Source organism: Barbus barbus, assembly GCF_936440315.1.
Source record: "Barbus barbus genome assembly, chromosome: 5".
Lineage (NCBI taxonomy): Eukaryota > Metazoa > Chordata > Actinopteri > Cypriniformes > Cyprinidae > Barbus > Barbus barbus.
The window spans coordinates 12,531,119-12,555,485 of NC_136733.1; the positions used below are offsets into that span (position 1 = coordinate 12,531,119).

Genomic DNA, 24,367 nt, shown 5'->3' on the forward strand with positions numbered 1-24,367 from the left:
AATCCATTACCCTGTATGTTGTTAACTCTTCTAAACATGAAGTCATTCTCGGTCACCCCTGGCTATCCATCCACGACCCGAACATTTCCTGGCATCATGGTGAGCTCACTCAATGGTCCACGTTTTGTATGAACCACTGTTTTGATTTACTGCCGCAACCTTGTCTTACAACCAGCATCGAAAGTCCAGAAACTAATAAGACTGTAAACATCCCTTCTTGCTACCATAACTTATCTGAAGTGTTCAGTAAAACCAAAGCCACTAGTCTACCACCACACCGACCAGGGGATTGTGCCATTGATCTTCTTCCCAATGCCATGCCACCCAAAAGCAAAATTTATCCCCTGTCCAGAACCGAAAGCCAGGCTATGGAAGAATACATCGATGAAGCTCTAAACTCTGGTTTCATTCGTCCTTCTACCTCACCAGCTGCCGCAGGCTTTTTCTTCGTTGAGAAGAAGGATGGCGGACTAAGGCCTTGCATCGATTATAGAGGACTCAACAATGTCACGGTCAAGTTTCGCTACCCACTCCCTTTAGTTCCATCAGCCCTAGAACTACTTCGTGAGGCCACCATATACACCAAGCTTGATTTAAGGAGTGCGTATAATCTTATCAGAATTAAGGAGGGAGATGAATGGAAAACAGCCTTTCTTACCACCAGGGGGCACTATGAATATCAGGTCATGCCTTATGGGCTTGCGAACTCACCAGCTGTTTTCCAATCGTTCATCAATGAAATATTCCGAGACCTGCTTAATAAGTATGTGGTAGCCTATATTGATGACATCCTAATCTACTCCAAATCAGAAGAAGCTGATACCGCCTTCACTTCCCTGAAAGGAAAATTCACCACAGCACCAATCCTGAAACATCCTGAACCCAATTTACCATTCGTGGTTGAAGTCGATGCCTCAAACTGTGGAATCGGAGCTGTACTTTCCCAACGTCATGGTCAACCAGGCAAGTTGTTCCCATGTGCATTTTTCTCAAGAAAGTTGACAGCAGCAGAACGAAATTATGATGTGGGTAATAAGGAACTTCTTTCAATGAAAGCCGCTATTGAGGAGTGGAGACACTGGCTAGAAGGAGCCATCCACCCGTTCCAAGTCATTACTGATCATAAAAATCTTGAGTATATAAAAGGTGCCAAACGTCTCAACCCACGGCAAGCACGCTGGTCCCTGTTTTTCACCCGATTCCAATTTACAGTCACTTATCGACCAGGCAGTAAAAATAGCAAGGCTGATGCCCTATCCAGGCGTTATGACCCTCCTAATGAAAATGTCTCACCAGAACCGATTCTTCCTCCTTCTGTTATCATTGCTCCCGTAACCTGGGATATTATGGAAGAGCTTCAACGAGAACAACAACACGATCCTTCACCTAATAACTGCCCACCAAACAAACAATATGTACCACACAATCTACGTCAACGAATTATGCAGTGGGTCCACACCTCCATCAGTACGGGTCATCCTGGGATATCTCGCACCCTCCGCCTAGTTCAAAATTCATTCTGGTGGCCATCCATGACCAAGGACACTACCATGTATGTCAAGTCATGTCAAGTCTGTGCACAATCCAAAACTCCCAAAGAACTACCATCAGGGCTACTTCATCCATTACCCATCCCACAACGTCCCTGGTCCCATCTCTCCATCGATTTTGTAACCGATCTTCCCCCATCTGATGGCTTTACCACCATACTTGTAGTTATAGATCGATTCTCCAAATCCTGTCGTCTAACACCACTCAAAGGATTACCCACAGCTATGGAAACCGCACTCGCCTTGTTCCATCAGGTCTTCAGAGTTTACGGCTTACCTGAAGATATTGTCAGTGATCGAGGCACTCAGTTTACCTCCCAAGTCTGGAGAGCCTTCTGTAAACATTTGGACATTAATGTGAGTCTAACATCTGGTTATCACCCTCAGTCAAATGGCCAAGTTGAACGCCTCAACCAAGAGATTGGCAGATATTTACGAACCTATTGCATGCGAGAACAACACAGATGGTCAGAGTTCTTGCCCTGGGCTGAATACGCCCAGAATTCCATCACGCATCCCTCTACAGGCCTAACCCCCTTCCGATGCGTCCTAGGGTTTCAACCCCCACTGTTCCCATGGTCTGGCGAACCTTCTTCGGTACCTGCTGTGGATGATTGGATCCGGCGTAGTGAGGGGGTGTGGGACAGTGCGCACGTCCGTCTTCAGAGAGCCGTAAGAACACAGGAGTTCCAGGCTAACAAACGACGTCGCCCACATCCCTCCTACCAGCCGGGACAGCGGGTCTGGCTCTCAACGAGGGACATCAAGCTTCGGCTACCCAGCAGGAAGCTCAGCCCAAGGTATGTTGGCCCTTTCAAAATTCTTCGAAGAATAAATGAGGTCACTTACCAGCTAGAGCTTCCTGCTAATTATCGTATATCTCCTTCTTTCCATGTTTCCCTCCTCAAACCGGTCCACCGGGATGCTGACCCCGGAACCGAGATCCAAGAGCCACCACCACCTTTGGACATTGATGGAAATCCTGCTTATCGGGTGAATGTGTTGCTGGATTCAAGGAGGAGAAGGGGTCAACTCCAATATTTGGTGGACTGGGAGGGCTATGGGCCTGAGGAGAGGTCCTGGGTATCTGCCCGGGACATTCTGGATCCATCGCTCATCGAGGAATTCCATCGAGCCAGACCCGACCGACCAGCGCAACGACCACGGGGACGGCCACGTCGAGCTCCAGGAGTCGCTCCTAGAGGAGGGGGTTCTGTAATGCCAAACCAGCAGAGGGAGCCCTCACCTGAATACTGACTGTGCTCCACTCCCTCTGCTTCTCTTATCACTTCCTGTTTGGAACATTTATAAGCATGCTGACCTTTTTAGACCATGCGAAGTATTGCCAGTTACACTGCCTTACCGAGCGTTCATCCTGTATTTAGTTTGCCTTGCTGTGTATGATTCTGCCTGTTTATCTGACCACGATTGTTCTGGATTCTCCCTTCTGCTGTGCCTGCCTGATTCTTCTGATGTTTGTGTTTGGACCTTATGCTTGCCTACTCATCTTTGTCTATTGGATCAACCCTGTACTTGTCGACGGATCGGACTGCTATCCTGGTATTGACCCATTGCCTGAATTCTCGTTTCTGCCTGTTAAAAGTCTGCTTAATAAACTTCTGCTTATGGATTCTAACTCAGCCTCAGCGGCCTCATTACAAGCCTACTAGCGGGACAACTTCTTTATGTTTACAGACATGACACAGTGCCATGCTCGAATTTCCTACGAAAACCTACTCATACCACTCAAATTAGAAAACATTATTATAAGATAACCGTTGTGAATCGGGCTAAAGTAAGACAATAGTTTTGAACACTGGCTGGTTATGTACTTGCTCAAATATTGATTTCGGATCATTTTTTAACCAAAAAAAGTTACGGACTGCAGCTTTAAGATTATTGAGAAATGTATAATTCCGATTCTCCAATCTAATTGGACAAGAGGCTTTCTAACAGTTTTGTTGTACCAGAATTCAGTACAGCTACTTGTTTATCTCTGTTCTCCTTACACCGTGTCCTAACTACATGCGCCGCGACACGCGGTAAGGGGTATCTTTTCCATGTTAATAAGAGTTTTTGTCCTAACCAGCCACTATTTTAGAAATGGTTTCTATTTCCGCGACGTCGCAGCTGGAGCAACAACATACAAACTATGACAGTGATAATCTCAAGTACTGATTATGTGCTTTATTCTAATTAAAAGTGTCTAATGTGAGTTTGAATATCATTTTGCTTGACCTTTATAGCCATATTGAAAGCAACAATAGATCTTGAAAATAAATTAGATGTACATTAAACTGTGAGCTCAACTGTGAACTCAGTGCAAACCAACTTGCGTATGGCAAAGATGGTATGGGTCACTCATTTAATAATTTTAAAAAGGTTTAATATTTATGAATTAGATTATAAACTTATCCATTTTATTGTGAGTGCAGTACTCTCTTCCAGAGAGAGCCCACACGCTTTTGATTGGCTGTGATATTTGATTGATTCTGTCGTGTCACGTTTTCTTGTCAAGTTTGGTGTGGACAGTCAAATTGTTTGTCGCTGGAATCTTGTCGCGTGTAGTTAGGACATATTAGATGTTAGACAGGCTGTCACTCAGTGCAGTTATATTGTTAATGAGTGAGTCAACTAATATGTTAAAAATGCATAATTATTCATGAATGTAAAAAATGTTAAAAGTAACAATAAAATAGTTACTAGCCGCTATTGAAAGAAGTATATTGTATCCAATGAGAATAAGTATTATCTAATGAATAAGTACTATCAAATGAATAATTACTTGTATATATTTAATAGCTACTAAGCTACTAGTATCTAAAGAACAAGTACCCATAACTAGTAATAAGAACTAGTAGGTCTACTTAATGGATAAGTAGTATACATAGCAGGTTTCCGCTGTTCAACTAGCTGTTGCTGATGCCTTTGACAAATGCAAGATGATTATTATTATTATTATTTATTGTCTGTCAAAAATGCAGTAGGCGCCTACCTTTAGCGATGCAGCACAGAGATGCTTCAGAAACGTGTCGCGGCGCCACTGGTATAAACATAAGCATTGACAAGAGTGGCCACGATCAGCTCCGGTGGCTGTGTCGGAGCTGTAACGCACTGAAGACATGTGCAGTTAGTGTATGCATCATGCAGCTTCACTGTCAACTTTAACTTTCCATAACTTTTATATAACTGAGGAAAATATAATTAGTAACTGTGGCATCGTGAGAGGTTGTGTCATAGAGGGAAGGTATGTGCCATCTAGATGACTACAAACCAAGATGGCCACCTGGTCCCGAACTACAGTTACCATGTTCCTCAACGGGGGAGCCACAGCTGTTGAGAGTGAAGGAAAAAAGCTGATGATGAGCTGGGAACACAGGGACTTTGGCCGTTTCTCAATATGCGTACTTGTCTGTACTTGTGTTCTTGTGGACTTGTGAAACGTCATCAGTCGCTGCCCAAGTACTGTTCCAATTCAAAGTTCACATCTAGCCAAGTCCAGTTCAAATCCCCGGATGTGTTCTTGATCCGCCCCTTTTACCGAGGATGCATCGAGAGATGACTTGTGCGGACTTGATACGGGCCATAACCCAGAATTCAGTTCGTCCTCCCGTCCTCGAGAGTTCGTTCTTCTGAGTCGAACTTGGCAAGTCCAAACTCGAAAGGACGAAAGTCCAGACTCTGCGAACTTGGTATTGAGAAACGGCCTTTGATTCTCCTTGTGTGCGAGTGTGGAGAGAAGCTGGAGGAGGTTTTCCTCTGTTGTAACTTTTGGCTTTTGGAGTTGATGATTAAAAGAAAAGAAGAAACTTTTAACTTGACCTCAGCCTGGACTCAATTTGTGAAGCAATCCCCACTTTGATGATACCCTACCTCTCACAATGCCACATAACTTACAATGTTTCTATTAAATTGTTATCATGTTAAATACTAATTTAGTCATATTAAAAACATTAGGCTGCTTTTAGCCTTATGCTGGAGTTGGTTCACTTTCCAGTAATGAAACTAAGAAAGTAAATAATTAAATAAATAATATAATATAATGTATAATTAATATAATACGATAATATTGTGTATCAGCGATCTCACAGGCTGACTATAGGACGATATGACAATTGAGCATATCACCCAACACTAGGTCAGTTAACACACACCGGTTTAAAATCTGGATATAAAGCATGGTGAAAAACGTGTTTATCTTTCATTTTCAATGTGTATATCATAATGTATTCTCTTGAAAATTCTTTATTGGCAAATGTGTGTTGAATGTAAACTCCTCTTAGGAATTTCATCATTCCATGTGAATTTATCTAAGAATATTCTTAAATAAGGAAATCTATTCAGTGATTGGTCCATGCCTAAGTTGTCATCCAAAATCCCATTTGTGGCACAGCAAAGTGTTGTGAATCATCTCTAAGACTGACACTTAAGATTTAGTCTTACACTTCACTTAAATTATGACTGAGATGCTTGACAACTAACTTTTAAACTTTGAAGATTTTTTATTTTTACACTCGTTTTTACGTCAATTCTTAGCAGTGCTCTTGTGAGTAATTCTCAGAGGCTTGATAAATACGGGCCAAGAACTTCAAGCCACAATTTTTTTTTTTTTCCCATCTGCAACTGCCCTCAACAACAATTCCAATGACCCATCACCTGTTAAACACTGCTCACAGGTGTATGTTCACTACTGTGTGTACACTTGGATGGGTTAAATGCAGAGCACAAATTCTGAGTATATTTGGCCACACACCACTTCCCTTTCCTTTTCCTTTTCCCTATATGTTTATACGTGAAATTCTGGAGGGCCATTAATCGATCTATGTACTATAACGCGGGGGGCTCCAAGATGGCGGCATGTTAAGATAGTAGCTCTGCTGACATAATATTATAACTCATGTAAACTGTCTACTTTCAACTGGTTACCTTACACATCCATTGTGTGTTTTATTAAGGCTGTAATTGTGGAATAATTATGCCAAAAAGTGCTGAAAAACGTAAAGAACGGGCGAAAAGTCTGATGGATGTATCTGTAGATATGCACAACTACGCACTTTCTGCTGTTACTGATCCCGGTCCTGGACATACTCCGGATACTCTTTGCACAACTTATCTTCGCGACACTCCAACTAAGCCTACTTCTAAGAAAGGGAAAATGGAAACTTTGGAAGACGTGGTCGCGATGTTATCATCCATTTCATCACTGATCAACGAGCACTCTGATTCTCTTGAAAAGTTGGTGAGTAACAACACTGTGAAATTTGAAGGCTTGAAAAAGACTGTGGACTTTGTCTCTGCTGAAGTCAAAGATGTGAAAGTGAAAGTTGACCACCTAGCTTCTCGGTTGCAACTCGGGGAGCAGCGAATTGAGAGTGAAACTCATTTAGCTGACCTGGAGAGATACTCGAGGCGCTGGAATATTCGGCTGAGAGGGGTTCCAGAAAAGGAGAGGGAGAACATCAGGGATGAAGTCATCCGCATATGTGAACAAACATATCCTGAAGGGAAGGGCAAATTCTCCTTTGCTATAGACTCAGTTCACAGATTGGGGAAAAAGCAAAATGAAATTGGCAACAAGTCTGTCCCTCGTGCTGTCATAGTGCAGTTTACCTCACGCTTTATCAGGGATGCTGTGTGGAAGGCAGTGAAGTCTTCGGCTTATCTAAAGGAAAATGGGATGCGGTTTATGAAAGACCTTACTCCACTGGACAGAGAAAGATGGAAGAAGTTGTGGCCTATGGTAGAAGAAGCACGTGCAGCTGGAAAAGCTGCCTACTACGTCGGTGCACGTGCCTTCATTAATGGTACTGAGATCCGTTTGCCTGCGTCTGCTGAAAAAAAAAAAAAAAAAAAAAAGAAGACTCAGACTTTCTTTTACGAACATAACTCTCTTTAGCGGACCAGTTTATCGTCGACGAACTTTACGATCTTTATTGAAGTTTTCGATTACCAGCTACCATCACATCTACAGATGATGCGTCTGTATTATTACAGCTCGGGTTTTTGTTAATGTATGTTACTTTCTTTCGGCAACCAGTTGTCATGTCTTGACGGTAGCACTTTCTCTCAGTATGTTCAGCTGAGCTAAGTTTCTCAGGTTTATACTTACTACTTGTTGTGCTCTTTTTGCACTTTAACTTGTTTTGTTCATTAGCTTGTTTATTATTTCTATTTCTGTTATCTCTCTAAATGCCAGGGATTTGAGAGATTCTGTGAAGCGTAAAGCTCTTTTTCTTTTTGGGAAAAAATACAATACCGACTTCTGTTTCTTTCAAGAGTCTCACTCAGCAGTTAATGACTGTAACTTCTGGAAATCACAGTGGGGAAATGATGCATGGTTTTCTCATGGATCTGAACATTTGGCAGGTGTTTTAACACTAGAGAATAAGTTTGGTGGTGATGTTCTACATTATTACTGTGACCCTTACGGGCATTTTATTTTTTTGGTTCTTTACACTAATAACATTTAATTTTTTTTGATTAACGTGTATGGTTACAACTCTTCAAATGAAAACAGGGCTCTTTTTGAGGTGATTGAAAACAAAATTGCCTTATGGCTAAACAAATATCCATCTGGTATAATTTGTATTGGAGGAGACTTTAACATTGCTCCAGATAATATGCTAGATCGTATGCCACCAAAGAACACTCCATACTTGCTATTAAAAAACTTTATGGAGAAATATGACTTAATAGACATCTGGAGGCAAAAATATCCAAATAAAAAAACATACTTGGTGTAATACTGATTTCTCCAGGCAATCAAGAATAGATTTTTGGCTTATATCTAGGAATGTTGACTTACATAGTATTTCTGTTGTGATATTTCCAACCCCTCTTACTGACCACAAAGCAATTTTTCTCAATATGCAGATATCCACTTATTATAGTCCTGCAAAATCATCTTTTTCAAAATCATCAATTCTTTACTGAAAATCAAATCAGTAAAAATAGAGATTACACGTCTCATTAAGTATTTAAAAAAAAGGCTAATACAGAAAAATTATATTGCACTAATTGGGAACTTTTTAAATTTGAGGCTTCTAAATATTTAAGGCATGTTGGCAGTCATCTTGCTAAAGTTAATAAAGAACAGGAAGATAAAATTATATTTGGAATTACCTCACTCCTAAACAAAGGGTCTAATAACTTTTCAGATATAGATAAAACAAATACGGCAGAATTACAAAGCAAACTAGACAACATCTATAAAAAAAAAAGGCTGAAGGAGCCTTTATAAGGTCTAGGAAAAGATGGCTGGAGGAAGGTGAACAGAATACCTCCTACTTCTTTAGATTAGAAAAGAATCACGCTATGTTAAATACTATTCATCAATTAATAATTAATGATAAAATATTAAAGGACCCTAACGAGATTTCAGAGTATTGCTCCACCTTCTACTGTAATCTGTATGCGTCACAATATGATGCTAATCTTTTCCTGCTTGTAACCCAGTTATTATCTATGCATGTTAAAAAAAAGTATTCTAAAAGGTATCTCAATTCCAAATAGAGAAATTACTATAAGCCAGTTAGCTGATGATACGACCCTTTTTTTTAAATAGTGACCAAATTCCAATTGCAGTTAATGTTATTAATAAGTTTTCTTGTGCCTCTGGTCTCTATCTCAATATCAGTAAGTGTGAGCTAATGGCTGTTAAAGACTGTGATTTAACAAGTATTAGTAACATTCCTGTCAAGGATAGTGTTACATACTTGGGTATCATTATTGTTAAAGACCAGCTGAAAAGATGTTCTCTGAATTTTAACCCCATAATAGATAAAACTAAAAGAAAATTCAACTTCTGGCTTCAAAGAGATCTCTCCTTAAAGGGAAGAGTTCTCCTTACGAAGGCTGAAGGTATAGCCCTACTAACATATGCCTCCTTATCTTTGTTTCTTGATAACCTTACTAGTAAAAATATTGATAAAATGCTATTTGATTTCTTATGGAAAAGTCGTTAAAAAGACTGTAATTATGAATACATATGAGAATGGTGGCCTTAATTTCTTAGATTTCACCACAATGAACCATACCTTTAAGATTAATTGGATTAAGCATCACTTAAAAAACCCTCACTTCTGTCTGGAATTTTATCCCTCACTATGCTTTTTCAAATATTGGTGGTCTTAGTTTTGTTTTGTTGTGTAATTATAATATAGATAAAATTCCAGCTAAGTTATCTGCTTTCCACAAACAAGTGCTCCTATCTTCGTCATTAATATATAAGCACAATTTCTCTCCGCATCACTGTTTCATCTGGAATAACAGAAACATTCTTTATAAACACAAATCTCTTTTCTTAAAGAACTGGTTTGACAACGATATTAGATTGGTTAGTCAGTTATATAATAAAGAAGGAACACTCTTTTCTTATGATGAATTCCTTTCTTATTATAAAATACCAGTCACTCAAAAAGAATTTGCAATGGTTTTTGTTTCCATTCCTTCTGGTACACAAATGCTATTTAGAGGTATTGATAAAGACCATTCTCCCGGTTCAGTGTCTTTTGATGTTACTAAAATTTATGTTGGTAAAATTAGTTTTTCATCATACCTCAAGAGTAATAATAGAGCTATTCGTACTCTTTTCCAAAGAGAATTTGTTACTGTACCTTATATTTTGTCTCACTGGGTCTCCTTATTAAATGGGAAATTGATTTGCTGGAGGAAAGTGTGGTTGTTACCACAAAAATATCATCTTAGAAATAAGGTTAAAGAAGTTTCCTATAAACTTATTCACAGATTTCATCTGTCATTATCAATCATTATTTGCAAAAATTTAAAAAAGGAATAAATGTAAATTGTACTTTTTGTAATGAATATGAGGAAACTGCCTTGCACTTATTTGGGCACTGTACATACTCAGTTACACTATGGTGTAAGGTCCAAAAGTTTATTAGTGAGAATATTCAGTGTTTAAAACCTTTTTCTCTCTTATGGGAAAATGTACTTTTTGGCTTTACTGACTATCCTGACCAAGAGGAACAGTACTTTTACTTAATTAATTTACTTGTTCTGTTGGTTTTGTTAACTGAAATATGTATTTATATCGACAGTATCAGAGACTGTGAATAAGTATATATGTATTTCTTGTTTTTTTTTTAAGTTTAATACTTTCCTCCCCCTGGCAAGTGTTTTGTTTGTTGTAATTTGTCTTTCTATCTCTTTCTTTTCCTTTTTTTATTATTTTGTTTCTTGATAACGTTGTATGTTATAGTTCTTCGAATAATAATAATAAAAAAAAAGTATTATAACATGTAAAAAGGGAACATGAAAGGATTATTCTAAAAGAAACTCATGTAAACACCATAATCATTATATGGTCTTATTCAGAATAAGGTAAATAATTAGATTACTGATGCCTAAACGTAGTCATTGGTTGCTGGTGCGCTACAGAGGATTTTAACATTTTACTTTTTGTTTAAAAATCATTAAATGGTATGGCTCCATCTTACCTTTCTGTTCTACTGACTGAGCACCACTCAACCAGATCACTCAGGTCATCAAAACAGAGACTTTTGTGGATTCCCAATAAAGGTTGAAATGTAGGGGTGACCATGCTTTTTCTGTAGTTGCCCCCAGATTTAGGAATGATTTGCCCATCTCGATTAGACTGGCATCATCTTTGTCTGTTTTTAAATCTAAGTTAAAAACTTTTCTGTTTGATAAAGCATTTTGTATATTACTGTTTTTATTATGTTGAAGCACTTTTCTTTTATGTACTCTATTACTGTTTTATACGGAGCCCCTTTGAGCTCATGGTGGTGGAAAGATTTCGGGGTGGGTGAAAAAAATTCGGGCTGGGAGGAAAAAATATTTTTCAAATCTTTTGCGTTCTCTTGTGTTCCCTCCAGAAACTTTGCGTTCTCTCGCAAATATTTAGAGAACGCAAAGTTTTACGAGGGAATGCAAACATCTTTGCAAGAGAATGCAAAGTTTTGCAAGGGAATGCAAACATCTTTGCAAGAGAACGCAAAAGATTTGAAAAATATTTTTTCCTCCCACCCCGAATTTTTTTCACCCACCCCGAAATCTTAACACCACCATGAGCTCTTCTTCTTCTTCTTCTTCTTCTTGGTTTTTAACGGCGGCTGGCAACCAACGAAAATAGGTGCATTACCGCCACCTTCTGCTCCGGAGTGTGGAACAGATTTTTATATTCTGTTAATCAATCCCGTCTCTCCCACCATGAGCTCTAAGGGGCACCGTAGTTTTAATTGTTTTTGTCTTTTGTTTTATTCTTGTTGGCAGCTAAAACAGGAGGTGCCCGAGCGCAGAAATAGCACGCTAAATACTCACTGCCAATAGAAAACGAATGTTAATATGGCGTGCCATAAATGGCCTTATCTATGCTGGCGTGTACATTGACGCTCACACGTACTGACACAACCACTGACGCTTAGTTTTTGGAAGTAACGTTACCCCCGTATTTGGTGAGTAACTTTTATATTCTTTTTAGTTGCTTTGAGATTCACGTTGACCGTATTGTTTGGAATTTGTAACACATTGCCTGTAGTTGGGGGCAGTGTATGCGTACTGTGCGGGTGCTCGAGTGAGTTGCCATTTTTTCTCTCACTGGGAGAGAGACAGGAAACAAAATACACTGCTCTCAGCTGCCGTTTGATTTTCTTTTTTTAATCGGTTGATTTTGTGGTAACGTTAGCTATAAAGACACTTGATAAATTCCTCTAGCGTAATCTGTTGGTTTTGATCATTAATAACGTTGAATGTTTTAGTGGCTGTAACTCGGCAACATTGTCAACACAAGGTGAACATGTAACCTTTAGGCCTAGACTAGATATGACTTTGAACAAACACGGAATTTTTGTTATTTTATTACTTCAATTGAATCAAGTTGTGGGCAATTTAAGGTTGAGAAAGTCTGTCAGTTGATACGTTGCGGTTTAAAACGGAGCTGATCATACTTCCTACATCATACTTCCTTTAGTGATTAAAAGTTCATTGTAATGGGTAAAAACGTACTATTCAGTGCACAGCTTAAGATCTATAGCCAACACTTTAATTATGCACTTTCTTTATAAAATGATGTTAGACTGTATTGAACAACAGTGTTACTTTACTTCAACAAATTGGCTAATATAGATTAAGAAAGGGTTTGCTAGTTAAATTAGAATAAAAAAAACACATGAATTTTGGGAAACACACAAGGTAATATTTTACTAAATGTTCAAGCTGCTATTTTACATACAGTTGAAGCAGATAGTAACTTGCAGAGGTGGAAAGAGTACAAAAATATTTTACTAAATGTTCAAGCTGCTATTTTACATACAGTTGAAGCAGATAGTAACTTGCAGTGGTGGAAAGAGTACAAAAATATTTTACTCAAGTAAAAGTAGTAATGAAATTTTACTTAAGTACAAGTAAAAGTACCAGTCTAAAAATCTACTCAAGTAAAAGTAAAAAGTAGCTCATTTAAAATTTGCTCGGAGTAAAAATTACTTAGTTACTTTTTAACAGTGGGAGGGATGCACAAATAGGATAGGCCAAGGGTGCCAAACTCCGTTCCTGGAGGGCCACAGCCCTACAACAGTATAGATATAACCCTAATTAAACACATCTGATCCAGCTAATCTATTCATTTAGGCTTATTTGAAAACTACATGGTATGTGTGTTGGAGCAGGGTTGGAACTAAACTCGGCAGGGCTGCAGCTCTCCAGGAACTGAGTTTGACACCCCTGGGATAGGCCTATAAATCTCAAACCAGTTGTTTTTAATTAACGGAATCAGTTATTTAGAATAATAAGACATTTGGGCTGTTACCAGGCAAATTAAATCAATATCAACAAAATTCGTCTTTGCAATGCAGAGGAAACACAGAAGCTTCATCTGAAGTGGCATTTAGATGCATTTACACCGTTTAATGCAGGACATGAATGCATTTAACCTGCAGTTACAAATGCAGAAATAATGTTTTTATATAAGACATAAAATGTTGAATACTCATAAAAAAAAAAAAAAAAAAAAAAAAAAGATAATTTAAATGTGAAATTAAAACCAGCAGTAGGTGTCACCAAGTCACTGTTAATAAGTGAGTCATTACGATTGAACGGAATCATTTAAACTGTTGAATCCTTCAGGAACTGAACACCGTCATGTTGCTCAGAGATGCAAAATAGTGCTGTGGCTGTGTTTGGAATTATTCTTGTTGTCGAAATAGAGCAAAAACAGGCAATATGGTGTCTAAAACGCAAGTCTCTTAATTAAAAATTTGAACTGTTGTTAAAAAACAAATACAGTAAAAATCTATATGCAATCATGCTGATTTTTGGAGAAAAACGGCACTCTTCATGTGATATTGATATATTATATGAAATGATATAAATATACATTTTCTGCCCCTATATCTTCAATTTTGTGATCATTTTAACAGACTGAAACACGCAGTGAAAGAACGGACTCTAAATGCGCACGCACCAGTCTAATCTACTAGACTTCAGGGCACTCTGTCAGTGTTTTGTTTGGTTTTTGGCTAAGTACTGATATTCAAATCGCACATCGTTAAAACAACAATTACGATATTATCGCAGACGATATGTATCGTACACCCTGCACCACTGTCTTTTTGGCTAATTTGTGCAAAACCTTTTGCTAAACTGCCAAAGCTTAATTTTAACCACCAATGCAATGATGCAAGTATTTAGCTTACATGCTTGCGAAGGGTTGATATCAAAAATTTTTAAGATGCTAGTTTGGTCTCCCTAGGCAAATACAGTTTACACTGCATAATAGAGCATAAACATGGTCAGGGGTTCACTTCATTTCCTTCGAGTTCAACTTCAGCAGAATACGACGGGGTTTGGTTTTCAGCTGGGTCTGCACCACTAACGCCTGTCATTTCCATCTGCATCTTTCTTGTGATTTTAGCGCCATTTTGTTCTCCTGCCCATTATTTACTACAGTAGTTTCCAGGGAGCGGTTTTTTTTACTCCGTAATTAACGTGTTTTAAAATGTAGCGAAGTACAATACGTCAAACAAAGTATACTTAAGTAAAAGTAAAATTACAGACTTGAAAAATTACTTTAAAAAGTAGAAGTACACAAAAAAGCTACTCAATTACAGTAACGCGAGTAAATGTAATTCGTTACTTTCCACCTCTGGTAACTTGTGGCTGACAAGCTCCAAAAAGGCCATACAAGTACCAGTTTAACCCTATTACACTCGAGTGGCCCGCTACCAGGTCAAGGGGGTAGTGGCGAAGATTTGTTAAGGCTAGAGTTGGTCATATTTGTTATATTCACTGTAAAACCAAGCTGTATAGGCTAGTTATCATCATGGCACTTTATAAGCACTTGCTTGACCAATACAAAATAGGTGTCATTTTAAAGCTTTATGACCAGCTCTTAACAATTGCTTTTAAATTTGAAAATCTGAAATATTAAAGGTGCTTCATTTCCATAACGTGAAAAAATTACTCTATCAACTTGAAAACTGCAAAAGAATCATACATAACAGATAGTCTTGTGTCATATATGGTTGAAAAGTTCTCAATCTCCAGAATATAAAAATTATACTTGTTTGTTATTTGTTTCACACCAAACTATATTGAGTTGTTGTCTGAAAAATCGTGTGGTTTCGTAAAGTATCTACTTGAAGGTTTTGCACCACATATTGGTTTAAAATATTGTAAAACATTAGTAAACTATAGTACAATCCCAATTCCAGAAAAGTTGGGCTGTTTTGTTAAATGCCATAAAATCAAGAATGTTATTTGTTCATTCTCTTTTACCTTTATTTAATTGACTAAAGTACAAGGTCATGTCATGTACATTACCATGCCAGTCCCCCCAAGAGTTGTCATGACAGAACTAAATTCTTTGCAAATTTACAGAGCCGAATGGGAGGAGCTGGAGCTCTAGCTCCCCCTTGCTGGAGGTAATGGGTGGAGATAGACACCTAACCACACCCTCACCTCACCCTACCCCTTACCCTATCACTAAACATAACTCCACCCATTACTTCACACAGAGGGGGAGCTGGAGGTCATTTGGCTCTGCAGTGAGCAGTACTTGGGAAATTTGGCACTAAAAGTGGTGAGCCACGATCCCGCTTTGCTGGCAAAGACAGGATGCTCCATATAAACCCAGTCATGATACCCTGACCTATTACCAATTCATCTGCTTATTGTGGACTGTTTCAAAACAGTTCAACTTGGTTTTACGAGCCCAAACACAACATAAAATGATACGTAGGCCTAGATCATGAGAGAATTCCTACGGAATGGCATGATATGCTACTTGGCTAAAGCTGTTGGACATTCTCCGTCAAAGTTCAACCGTTGTTAGCTTAATTTTAGGTATGGTGGATGGGTATGGTGTGTAGGGACCAATCAATGACACTTTTACTGAGGGAGCGCGCTTGGATTGGACTGATTGCTCAGATTGGCTGGCCTTGCTTTACCATGTGCTTAATAATAGGAGTTCATTTTTATAAAATAAAATAAAAATGAACTCCCAAAACTTACTGCCAGATTCTGGAAGATAAATTCTTGAAAGCATGGTACAAGAGGATGTGGTGCTGCTCTTTCAAGAATCCCTCAACTTTTCTGTCTATAAAGCCTATTAAAAAATAAGTCTTCATGGATTTCACAACACTTCAGCATGTTATTTTTATTAAGTTAGGGTAATTTTTTAGGATTTTTTACCCAAGCAAAGTCTCTGAGAAACTGATACATTGCACTTCTGGAGATTCCAGGTATGGTTGCAGTTCTGGAAAATGGTGGCACTGGAGACTAAATGGTTTCTGGTGGTTTCCCACCTAATTCTTTTGCCGTTGTTAAACATGTCTTTTCGTTTATATATAACACCGCGTCACCGCCGGCAGTTGGTCCATTACCACCGCGGTAATCGAAAGCCCTAATCAAAGTATTGCATAAGAGGTAAAGTTTAAGGTCCTTAAAATTTAAGGTCATCCTTTCCTATCAAAACGCTTGCAATTGATGCAAAAACGCAGAAAATCGAACCTGATCCGAATTTTTTTATGACGGACAAAAGTTTCGGAGGTAGTGTGTAAACATGATTGACACAATGTGAGGTCATATTTATTTCTTAACATGCAAAAATTTCGGACTCCGTGTGCAATTACCTTTAATCGCACTATTGCCAAAATCTCATTATAATCGCATTAAGAGGGTGCATGTAAATGCACTGAATGTGAGCCTCTGTTGTTGTTGCAGTCTCCACTATTTTGTTGTTGTTCTGTCTCTTTAGTTTTGTTTTCTATCGTGAAACAACAGGGCTAGTGTTGCCAACTTGTGGAACAACTGATTACTGCAAAACAAATTCAATGCGCATGTGCGACCTGCTCATACAAAGTACGCACGGTTATAAAAATTGGATGGTGCACATACAGTGCACGTGTACTATTCTAATGACAAAATTCGCATCACGCACACTGTATCCTGACCCTTGCATATGTGTAAAAGGTGAAGTATACTTTGGACTTTAGAAAGAAAATCAGAATTGGCAAAAAACGTAAGGTCAGGCATACAAAAAATCTGAATTTGGAATTGGTCAAGAACATTGCAATTGGTGCATCTCTAGTCTTGGATGAAAGTCTTGATGGTTCATTGATTCGATGGTGTTGGAGTCAAGTTCTTCTGGGCTGAAGAGTGACGAACTCCAAAGATTATTCTGACTTGGTGGTGGTTGGGAGAGTTGCTACTTTTGAGTTGTAAATCTTATCATTTAATGTTTCCTTGCTGCTATGGTAACCAGTGGCCTGGGTGTAGTTCACAGACATCCTGGCACCAATTCCAGTGGTTTGGTGAGGAGTCTATTGGGCTATTTGTTAAATATAACGTAAGAATGTGTCTGATTTGTCCAGCTCTTACACTGTGCACACAATAATGCAGGCGTATTATATTATATTTTCGAATGAAGTAAAAAATTAACATCAGTTTCACATTCTGGTGTGACTCCCTTTCCAAGTTTTTTTTATATGGTTGAATGTCCTCTTTCACTCATAAATATGTTATATGGAAGATAAATTAATTGTAAATTTCATGTTGATTTTAAACAAAGGTGTTAAAACGCATCTGCCATTTTTCTGATAATTTGTGCTTATTTATTTTTATTTTATTTTATTTTTTATTACAGATGTTCAGCACTGCCGGCACTGTGGGTAAATGGAAGGCAATGGCACGTCCATCTTTACCTTCTTCATTGGACTCCACATTACCTGGGATATCTCGAGAAGTGCTGTCTGTGTCCATGGAACCAAAATATCAATGTCAGCAGTGCAAAGAGATTCTTAGGAAACCTTTACAAGCACAGTGTGGACATCGCTTCTGTGTGTTCTGTTTCAAACAACTCACCAGGTACCCAGGGCAACCCTCTGCCTCTTGCTCCGCATTTATTGCCACCCTCTCCATGGACATTCCCAATCCCTTTAATCTACCACTGCACTGTAGCTAGATGGAAAATATCCCTCCTTTCGCTTGATGTTGATCCACTCTTTTGCCTCTGAACCCAAAGGGTTCTCCTTCAATCTGGATATACTATCTTCACTTACCTCTGTGGATATGTCCTAGGATATTTTCAATCTTTGGTGAGCTTTACCTTGCTGTCAGTCGTTTGGCTATAGTTTTTTGTCAACTTTATAGATTTTTTACTATTAGGACAAGTATTTTTTTGATACAACTAGTGCTGTCAAACGATTAATCGCGATTAATCGCATCCAAAATAAAAGTTATTTATTTACATAATATATCTGTGTATATAAAAACACACAAACATACATTATATATTTTGAAAATATTTACATGTACCGTATTGACCCGAATATAAGACAATGTTTTTTTTTTTTCTTGGAAATACATCTGAAAAACCTTGGTCGTCTTATATTCAGGGTCTAGACCAGGGGTAGGCAACGTCGGTTCTGGAGTGGCGCTGTCCTGCAGAGTGTAGCTCCAACCCTAGCACTCCAGGGCCGACGTTGCCTATCCCTGGTCTAGACTTTGACATGTCAATTATACACCCACAACAATCAGTGGCGCTAAATACACGTAAAACTAGTGTGCCATGAAATACGTGATGTAACGTGTGTCGTAAAAATCACGAGTGAAAACAAAAGAAAAAGAAAAGCTTACAGCGGCACGAGTCGTGACTGTCATATTATCCTGATAGGACCAAACTTCCTCTGTAAGTGATTTTAAAACGTAAGCTAGTACCCAGATTTGAAGATTACAATAAGATTTCACTTCTACTGTTAATAAAATGGTAGGCTACTATGAGATGGATAGCCTAAATGTTATATAATTCAGATGGGCTACCTGTTATTTTTATGGTATATCAAAAAGTGTATATTTTTTAAATGTGATTTGTTGGTACATTTTACCAGTATTTACCATATTTTCAAAACAAAAATTAAAATAGGAAAAATAATTTAAGAAAAATGTGTTTTACTGAGAAAAAAAAACAAGATTTGGTTTTCAAAAAGCCCTTTTCTAAAAGGCACATCTGGAAAAAAGGGGGGTCATCTTATAAGGGTTGACTTATATTCGGGTCAATACGGTATTTATAGATGCATAGTATATGTGTGTGTCCTGTGTATATTATGTAAACAAACTTTTATTTTGGATGCAATTAATCACGAGCAATCGCTTGACAGCACTAGATACAACTAATGTTATGTCTGAAAACAAGTTATGTGCTTAAAGAAAACTCATGAATGTGAATTACATTTTCTGTTTGAGAAGCTATAAAAGGCTATCTAGTATGAACAAGTGGAGTAATACACATTTTAAAATGAAGAGAGATTTATTTTCTATTTCAAATAATTTTCTATCTTTTAAAATAATGGATTTCATGAGAATCTGTATAGAAGAGTGATATAGAAATAAATTATTAAATTGTTGATAAGCATTAAACGAAGACTTGTCTTAAGTGGAAAAACATGTAATGCTCTGTCTTCCTGTAATCATAATTTATAAATATAAAGAAAAGAACTTAAAGCTTATAAGGATATACCACTGACTGCTAACATATCTAATATGTCCACAAAGAATTGAAAGTCATATAAAATGCATTGCCTAATTCAGGGGTTCCCAAACACGTTCCTGGAGCCTCCCCAACACTGCACATTTTGCATGTCTCCTTTATCAATCACACCTGATTCGACTCAGCTCATTAGTAGCAACTCCAAGACCTGAAATGGGTCTGAAATTTGTCAGACAAAGGAGACATGCAAAATGTGCAGTGTTGGGGAGGCTCCAGGAATGTGTTTGGGAACCCCTGAATTAATTGATTGTGCTCAGAACATATCCTTTGAATTCATTAACTTTACCCACCTACAAATTTAATTGTGAAGAGAAACTGGGCATGCTGAGGGGAGTGGGGGGGGGACATTATAGGGACTGTAGGGCTGTTTTCCATGTTTCCATAGGGGGAACAAATTAAAATATTCAATTGACTAATTTTATGATTAATATGATAACATTTTTAAAAAGTGTAAATAAAAAAATGAATAACAGCACTACCTCTCTTCCACGTATTCTAATATTCTGTGTTTTGGAGCAGCTCAAACTGTTTCTCATCACGCTGTGTGAAATACACTGAACAATGCCTCAAAACACCAAATCGCTGCATGAGCCTATAGGGCCTTTCGCACCGCAGGAACCTTTTCATAGTACCTGAACTAATTGTGGAACTACCCACTTTTTGGCGTGTTCGCACCACGGGAACTAGGAACGGTTTTAGTTCCAGGAACTCTGTTTGGAGGAACTAAATTAGCTCCTACTTCAGAGTAGGTTCTAAAACAGTTCTAGTAACTATCCGTGACATAAGTGTACGCTGATTGGCTAAATGCGTACAAAAACACCCTCACCCGCCATGATCTAAAACACTGTGTAAACATATACTGTGTAAACATTGTATCATACTGAGAGCATTTATAAACGGCATTTACCTGAAGACTTTGTATACAGCGTTTTGTGCTTCTATCAGCCTCAATGAAATGTAACACTGCAAATTGTTGTTGGAGATTCTTAGTCATCCTTTCCGTTCTTTCAATCGCTTGACGTATACGTCGAAATTCCATGTCCATTATTGTGAAACCCGCGAGACACAACAAAAACACCACTCCGATCACAGCATCCTCAATCCTCCTCTTGTTGTTCTTTGTTTACGTTGTTGAACGCCGCGTACAAATGACGTCGCTGTCGACCGGATTACCCACTGTCGATGCGACTGCAACCCTTTAAATGGTACTGGGAAATATAGTTTGTGCAAAATCGTCCCAGTACTTTAGTACTGTACTTATAGTTCTGGAGCTAAAGCAGTGCGAAAGGCCCTTATGATACGCAAACTACAGCTCTTGGCTGGATACAGCAAGCCAGTGTCACGCTAAAAGACGATTATAGTTGTATTTTAAGCACTCGTGTCCTAATTTGCGCTGTCATCACACTGATCACTATAACATCAAGTCAAGTCAAGTCTGCTTTATTGTCAATTCTTCCACATGTACGGCACATACATACAGAGAATTGAAATTGCGTTACTCTCAGACCCTTGGTGCATACAGTTAACATTAAACACGCTCAAATACAGATAATCAGTGATCAGTCCAATGCTGCACAAGTGACAGGTGCTGGTCACAGTTTTTAAGTTGTTGGGGGGGGGCAAGGACGGTAGAGAGTTGCCCCCCCTCATAGTGTCAGAGTTCAGTGTTGCATGGGGTAAAAGAGGGGAGGGGGGGCAAGGACGGTAGAGAGTTCAGCTTCCTGACAGCCTGATGTATGAAGCTGTCCTTCAGTCTGCTGGTCCTCGCCTGGAGACTCCGCAGTCTTCTCCCTGATGGCAGCAGACTGAAGAAGCTGTGTGTCGGGTGGGTGGGATCACCTGCAATGCGGAGGGCTTTGCGGGTGAGACGGGTGCTGTAAATGTCCTGGAGGGAGGGGAGAGAGACACCAACGATATTCTCAGCTGCTCTCACTATGCGCTGAAGTGACTTGCGGCAGGATGCGTTGCAAGCGCCATACCACACAGTGATGCAGCTGGTTAGGATGCTCTCGATGGTGCCTCTGTAGAAGGTGCACATGATGGGGGCAGGGGCTCTGGCTCTTCTCAGTTTGCGGAGGAAGTAGAGACGCTGCTGTGCTTTCTCATCATATTTGTGCTTGAGAACAGTTCAGTATATTCACGTAGTTGTCAATTATTTACAGTGAGTGTTTTATAGCTGATGCTCACCGAAGAAGCATGTTTTGAAGAAGCTTGAGGATCAGTGGTGTTTATGTACATATGGGCATCAGACGCTACCAACACAGACATGATCGCTTGTTGTGACATAGGAACTATTCATTGATGACGACCACCTTCATATTGCTGAGTTTCTACACATTCAGAATGTTTTCATTTTTAATTTGTATTTTGGTTTGTTTAGTGATTCTGAATGGATCTGTATAGTAGTTAATAAGCAGTCCTTTGACATCTCCCTGTGGCTTTGTGTGGAATGGCAGGTTGACTTGTACTTATTTGATAAAGTATGTTTGCAAAAAAGAACACTGAATGTTGAACAGTTGAATTTGTTTTGTTTAAAAACGGTTACATGGAATTGAAAAGTAAAACCCTAGAATACAAGGGTTTTTGTGAATAGAACGGTTGGGGGCCCTGCAGTATTGATTCTGAGAGAAGGTGTGCTTTGGAGTAAAAAAGATTGAGAACCCCTGATTTAATAGATTTTAAATTGGAAGGCAATTCACATATGTGTAAATTAGGTGGGCATAATAGGGTCAATTCCTACACCTCCTTTGCAATATGAAACATCATAAAAACATGGTAACAATTTAGTTTAGGGAACATTTCTCACTATCAACTAGTTGCTTATTAGAATGCATATTAGTGGTTTATTAGTACTTGCAAAGCACATATTCATGGCTTATCCTGCATGACTATATTTTAGATTCCTTAATCATACCCCATACCTAAACTTAACAACTGCCTTACTGTTAATAAGCATAAAATTAGGAGTTGGAGGCAGAAGTCATAGTTTATAGTTAGTCAATGGTGAGAGTTGGTCCCCAAACTAAAGTGTGACCATAAAAAAAAAACTCAAAATTTAGAAGTAATAGGTTATTTTCTATCCTGCTTTTGACCCTCTGAAACGTACTGTTTTGATAGGCATTCCGCATTCAAGACTCGGATGTAAACACCTAATGCTATGATTGGGTAACAGTTTTGCATATTAAAATAATAGATGGGTGTTGTCATCGACACTCCATTTGGGCTAGTTAAATTAATTTTCGTCCTACCAAAATCTGAAGAGTACCTACCCGAAGGGCTACCAGGGATTTGGAAATTTTGCGAGCCCTGTATTTGTTTTACCATTTTATTGCCTTTTACGTTGAAAAGTGCCTCTGGCTGTACTGAAATGGGTACAAGCATGGAAAAACTTTAACCAACATTTACATGTTGCTCAGATAAATGTCAGTTTGCATACCGCCTTTGAAGCTTTTTACATTATGTCAGCCAGTAAAGGATGTAAATGAGAACATCAAATTTGGTGCTATACGTTTATCCTTCCTCATGTTTCGCTTTTAATTATTATTGCGCACATGCTGCTTTCACTTCAATCTTTCCATTATCAAAGCACTACTTTCTTGTTGCAAATTAAGCTTGAAAACTTTCTTTGGGTAGACTTAATAAATAGCCCTCAGGTAAGAGAAGGCTGTATATTAATGCTTTCCCAAAACTGTGGTGTTTATAGTGTGCTTAAAGGGATAGTTCACCCAAAAATGAAAATTCTGTAATTTACTCCCCCTCAAGTAGTTCCAAACCTGTATGAATTGCTTTGTTCTGCCAAATACAAAGGAAGATATTTTGAAGAAAGTTTGTAACCAGGCTGTTTTGGGGCACCATTGACTTCCATAGTAGGAAAAAAAAAATACTATGGAAGTCAGTGGTGCCCCAGAACTGCTCTGTTTCCCACATTCTTCAGAATATCTTCCTTTTGTGTTCAGCAGAACAAAGACATTCATACAGGTTTGGAACTACTTGGGTGAGTAAATGATGACCAGAATTTAATTTTTTTTTGGGTGAACCATCCCAGTTCGATCTTGCCTTGCTCTGTTTTGAAGGCTGCACTGTTAAATTTAAAATGTTTACTGTTAAAATCTTTCCTCTTCATTAGCTCGGGGCCCATACCCTGCGAAGCCTGTCGTGCTGAGGGTATATTTGAAGAGGCAACGTCTATGCTCAATATTGGAGTGGTAAGTGCTATCGTTCTTATTTCCTGGTAACTCTTATTCAGTGTATACATTCTTGGCAAATGTACATGCACTGGTGTAATGTTTAACAGTTATAAGAATACAGTTTCAAAAGGTATTCATTAATGAAGAAAATTCCATGGTTTTTGACTACCCCATAGGCCTTTCCTGATAATGCAGCACGAAGGGAAATTGATAGCTTGCCAGCCAAATGCCCAAATGACGGATGTAGTTGGTCTGGAACACTGAAAGAGTATGAAGTAAGAACATTGTTCACCTGGCTAGTCATATCCCTCTTAAAATGTTTTACATTTCTAAATGCCAACTATTATGATGACATTTAACATTAGCTTATTTGCTTAACTGTTGGGTTAGACTTGAAGAAATATATACTGTCAGTTTAAAAAAAGAACATCCGCCCATGTCTGTCAGTATGAAAGTCAGCATTAAAGATGCGGGTTGGGTGGAAAGTCCCAAGGCTGCCTGGAAAGTACCGTGTTACCATGAATAGTGTAAAAGATAGGCTTTTGAAAATTGCTAGTGTAGTACTTGTCTTTTTAAAACTATGTTAAAAGCATAATAACCTATTACCC

General features: G+C 38.5%; 1 protein-coding gene across 4 annotated transcripts in view; it reads left to right on the forward strand.

Annotated features, from left to right (window-relative positions):
- LOC306870217 (TNF receptor-associated factor 2-like) overlaps positions 1–24,367 on the forward strand; it is a 43,364-nt gene that overhangs the window by 7,418 nt on the left and 11,579 nt on the right. Inside the window, exons 1-4 of one of the 4 annotated variants that reach the window (XM_079417348.1) lie at positions 11,871–11,986; positions 17,671–17,891; positions 23,699–23,777; positions 23,936–24,034. In XM_079417348.1, coding sequence (XP_079273474.1) covers positions 17,671–17,891; positions 23,699–23,777; positions 23,936–24,034 — 399 coding nt within the window. In that variant the 5' untranslated portion in view covers positions 11,871–11,986. Of the gene's footprint in view, positions 1–11,870; positions 11,987–17,670; positions 18,122–23,698; positions 23,778–23,935; positions 24,035–24,367 lie in introns of those variants that run through there. The other 3 variants (XM_079417350.1, XM_079417347.1, XM_079417349.1) reach the window with 3 other exon arrangements.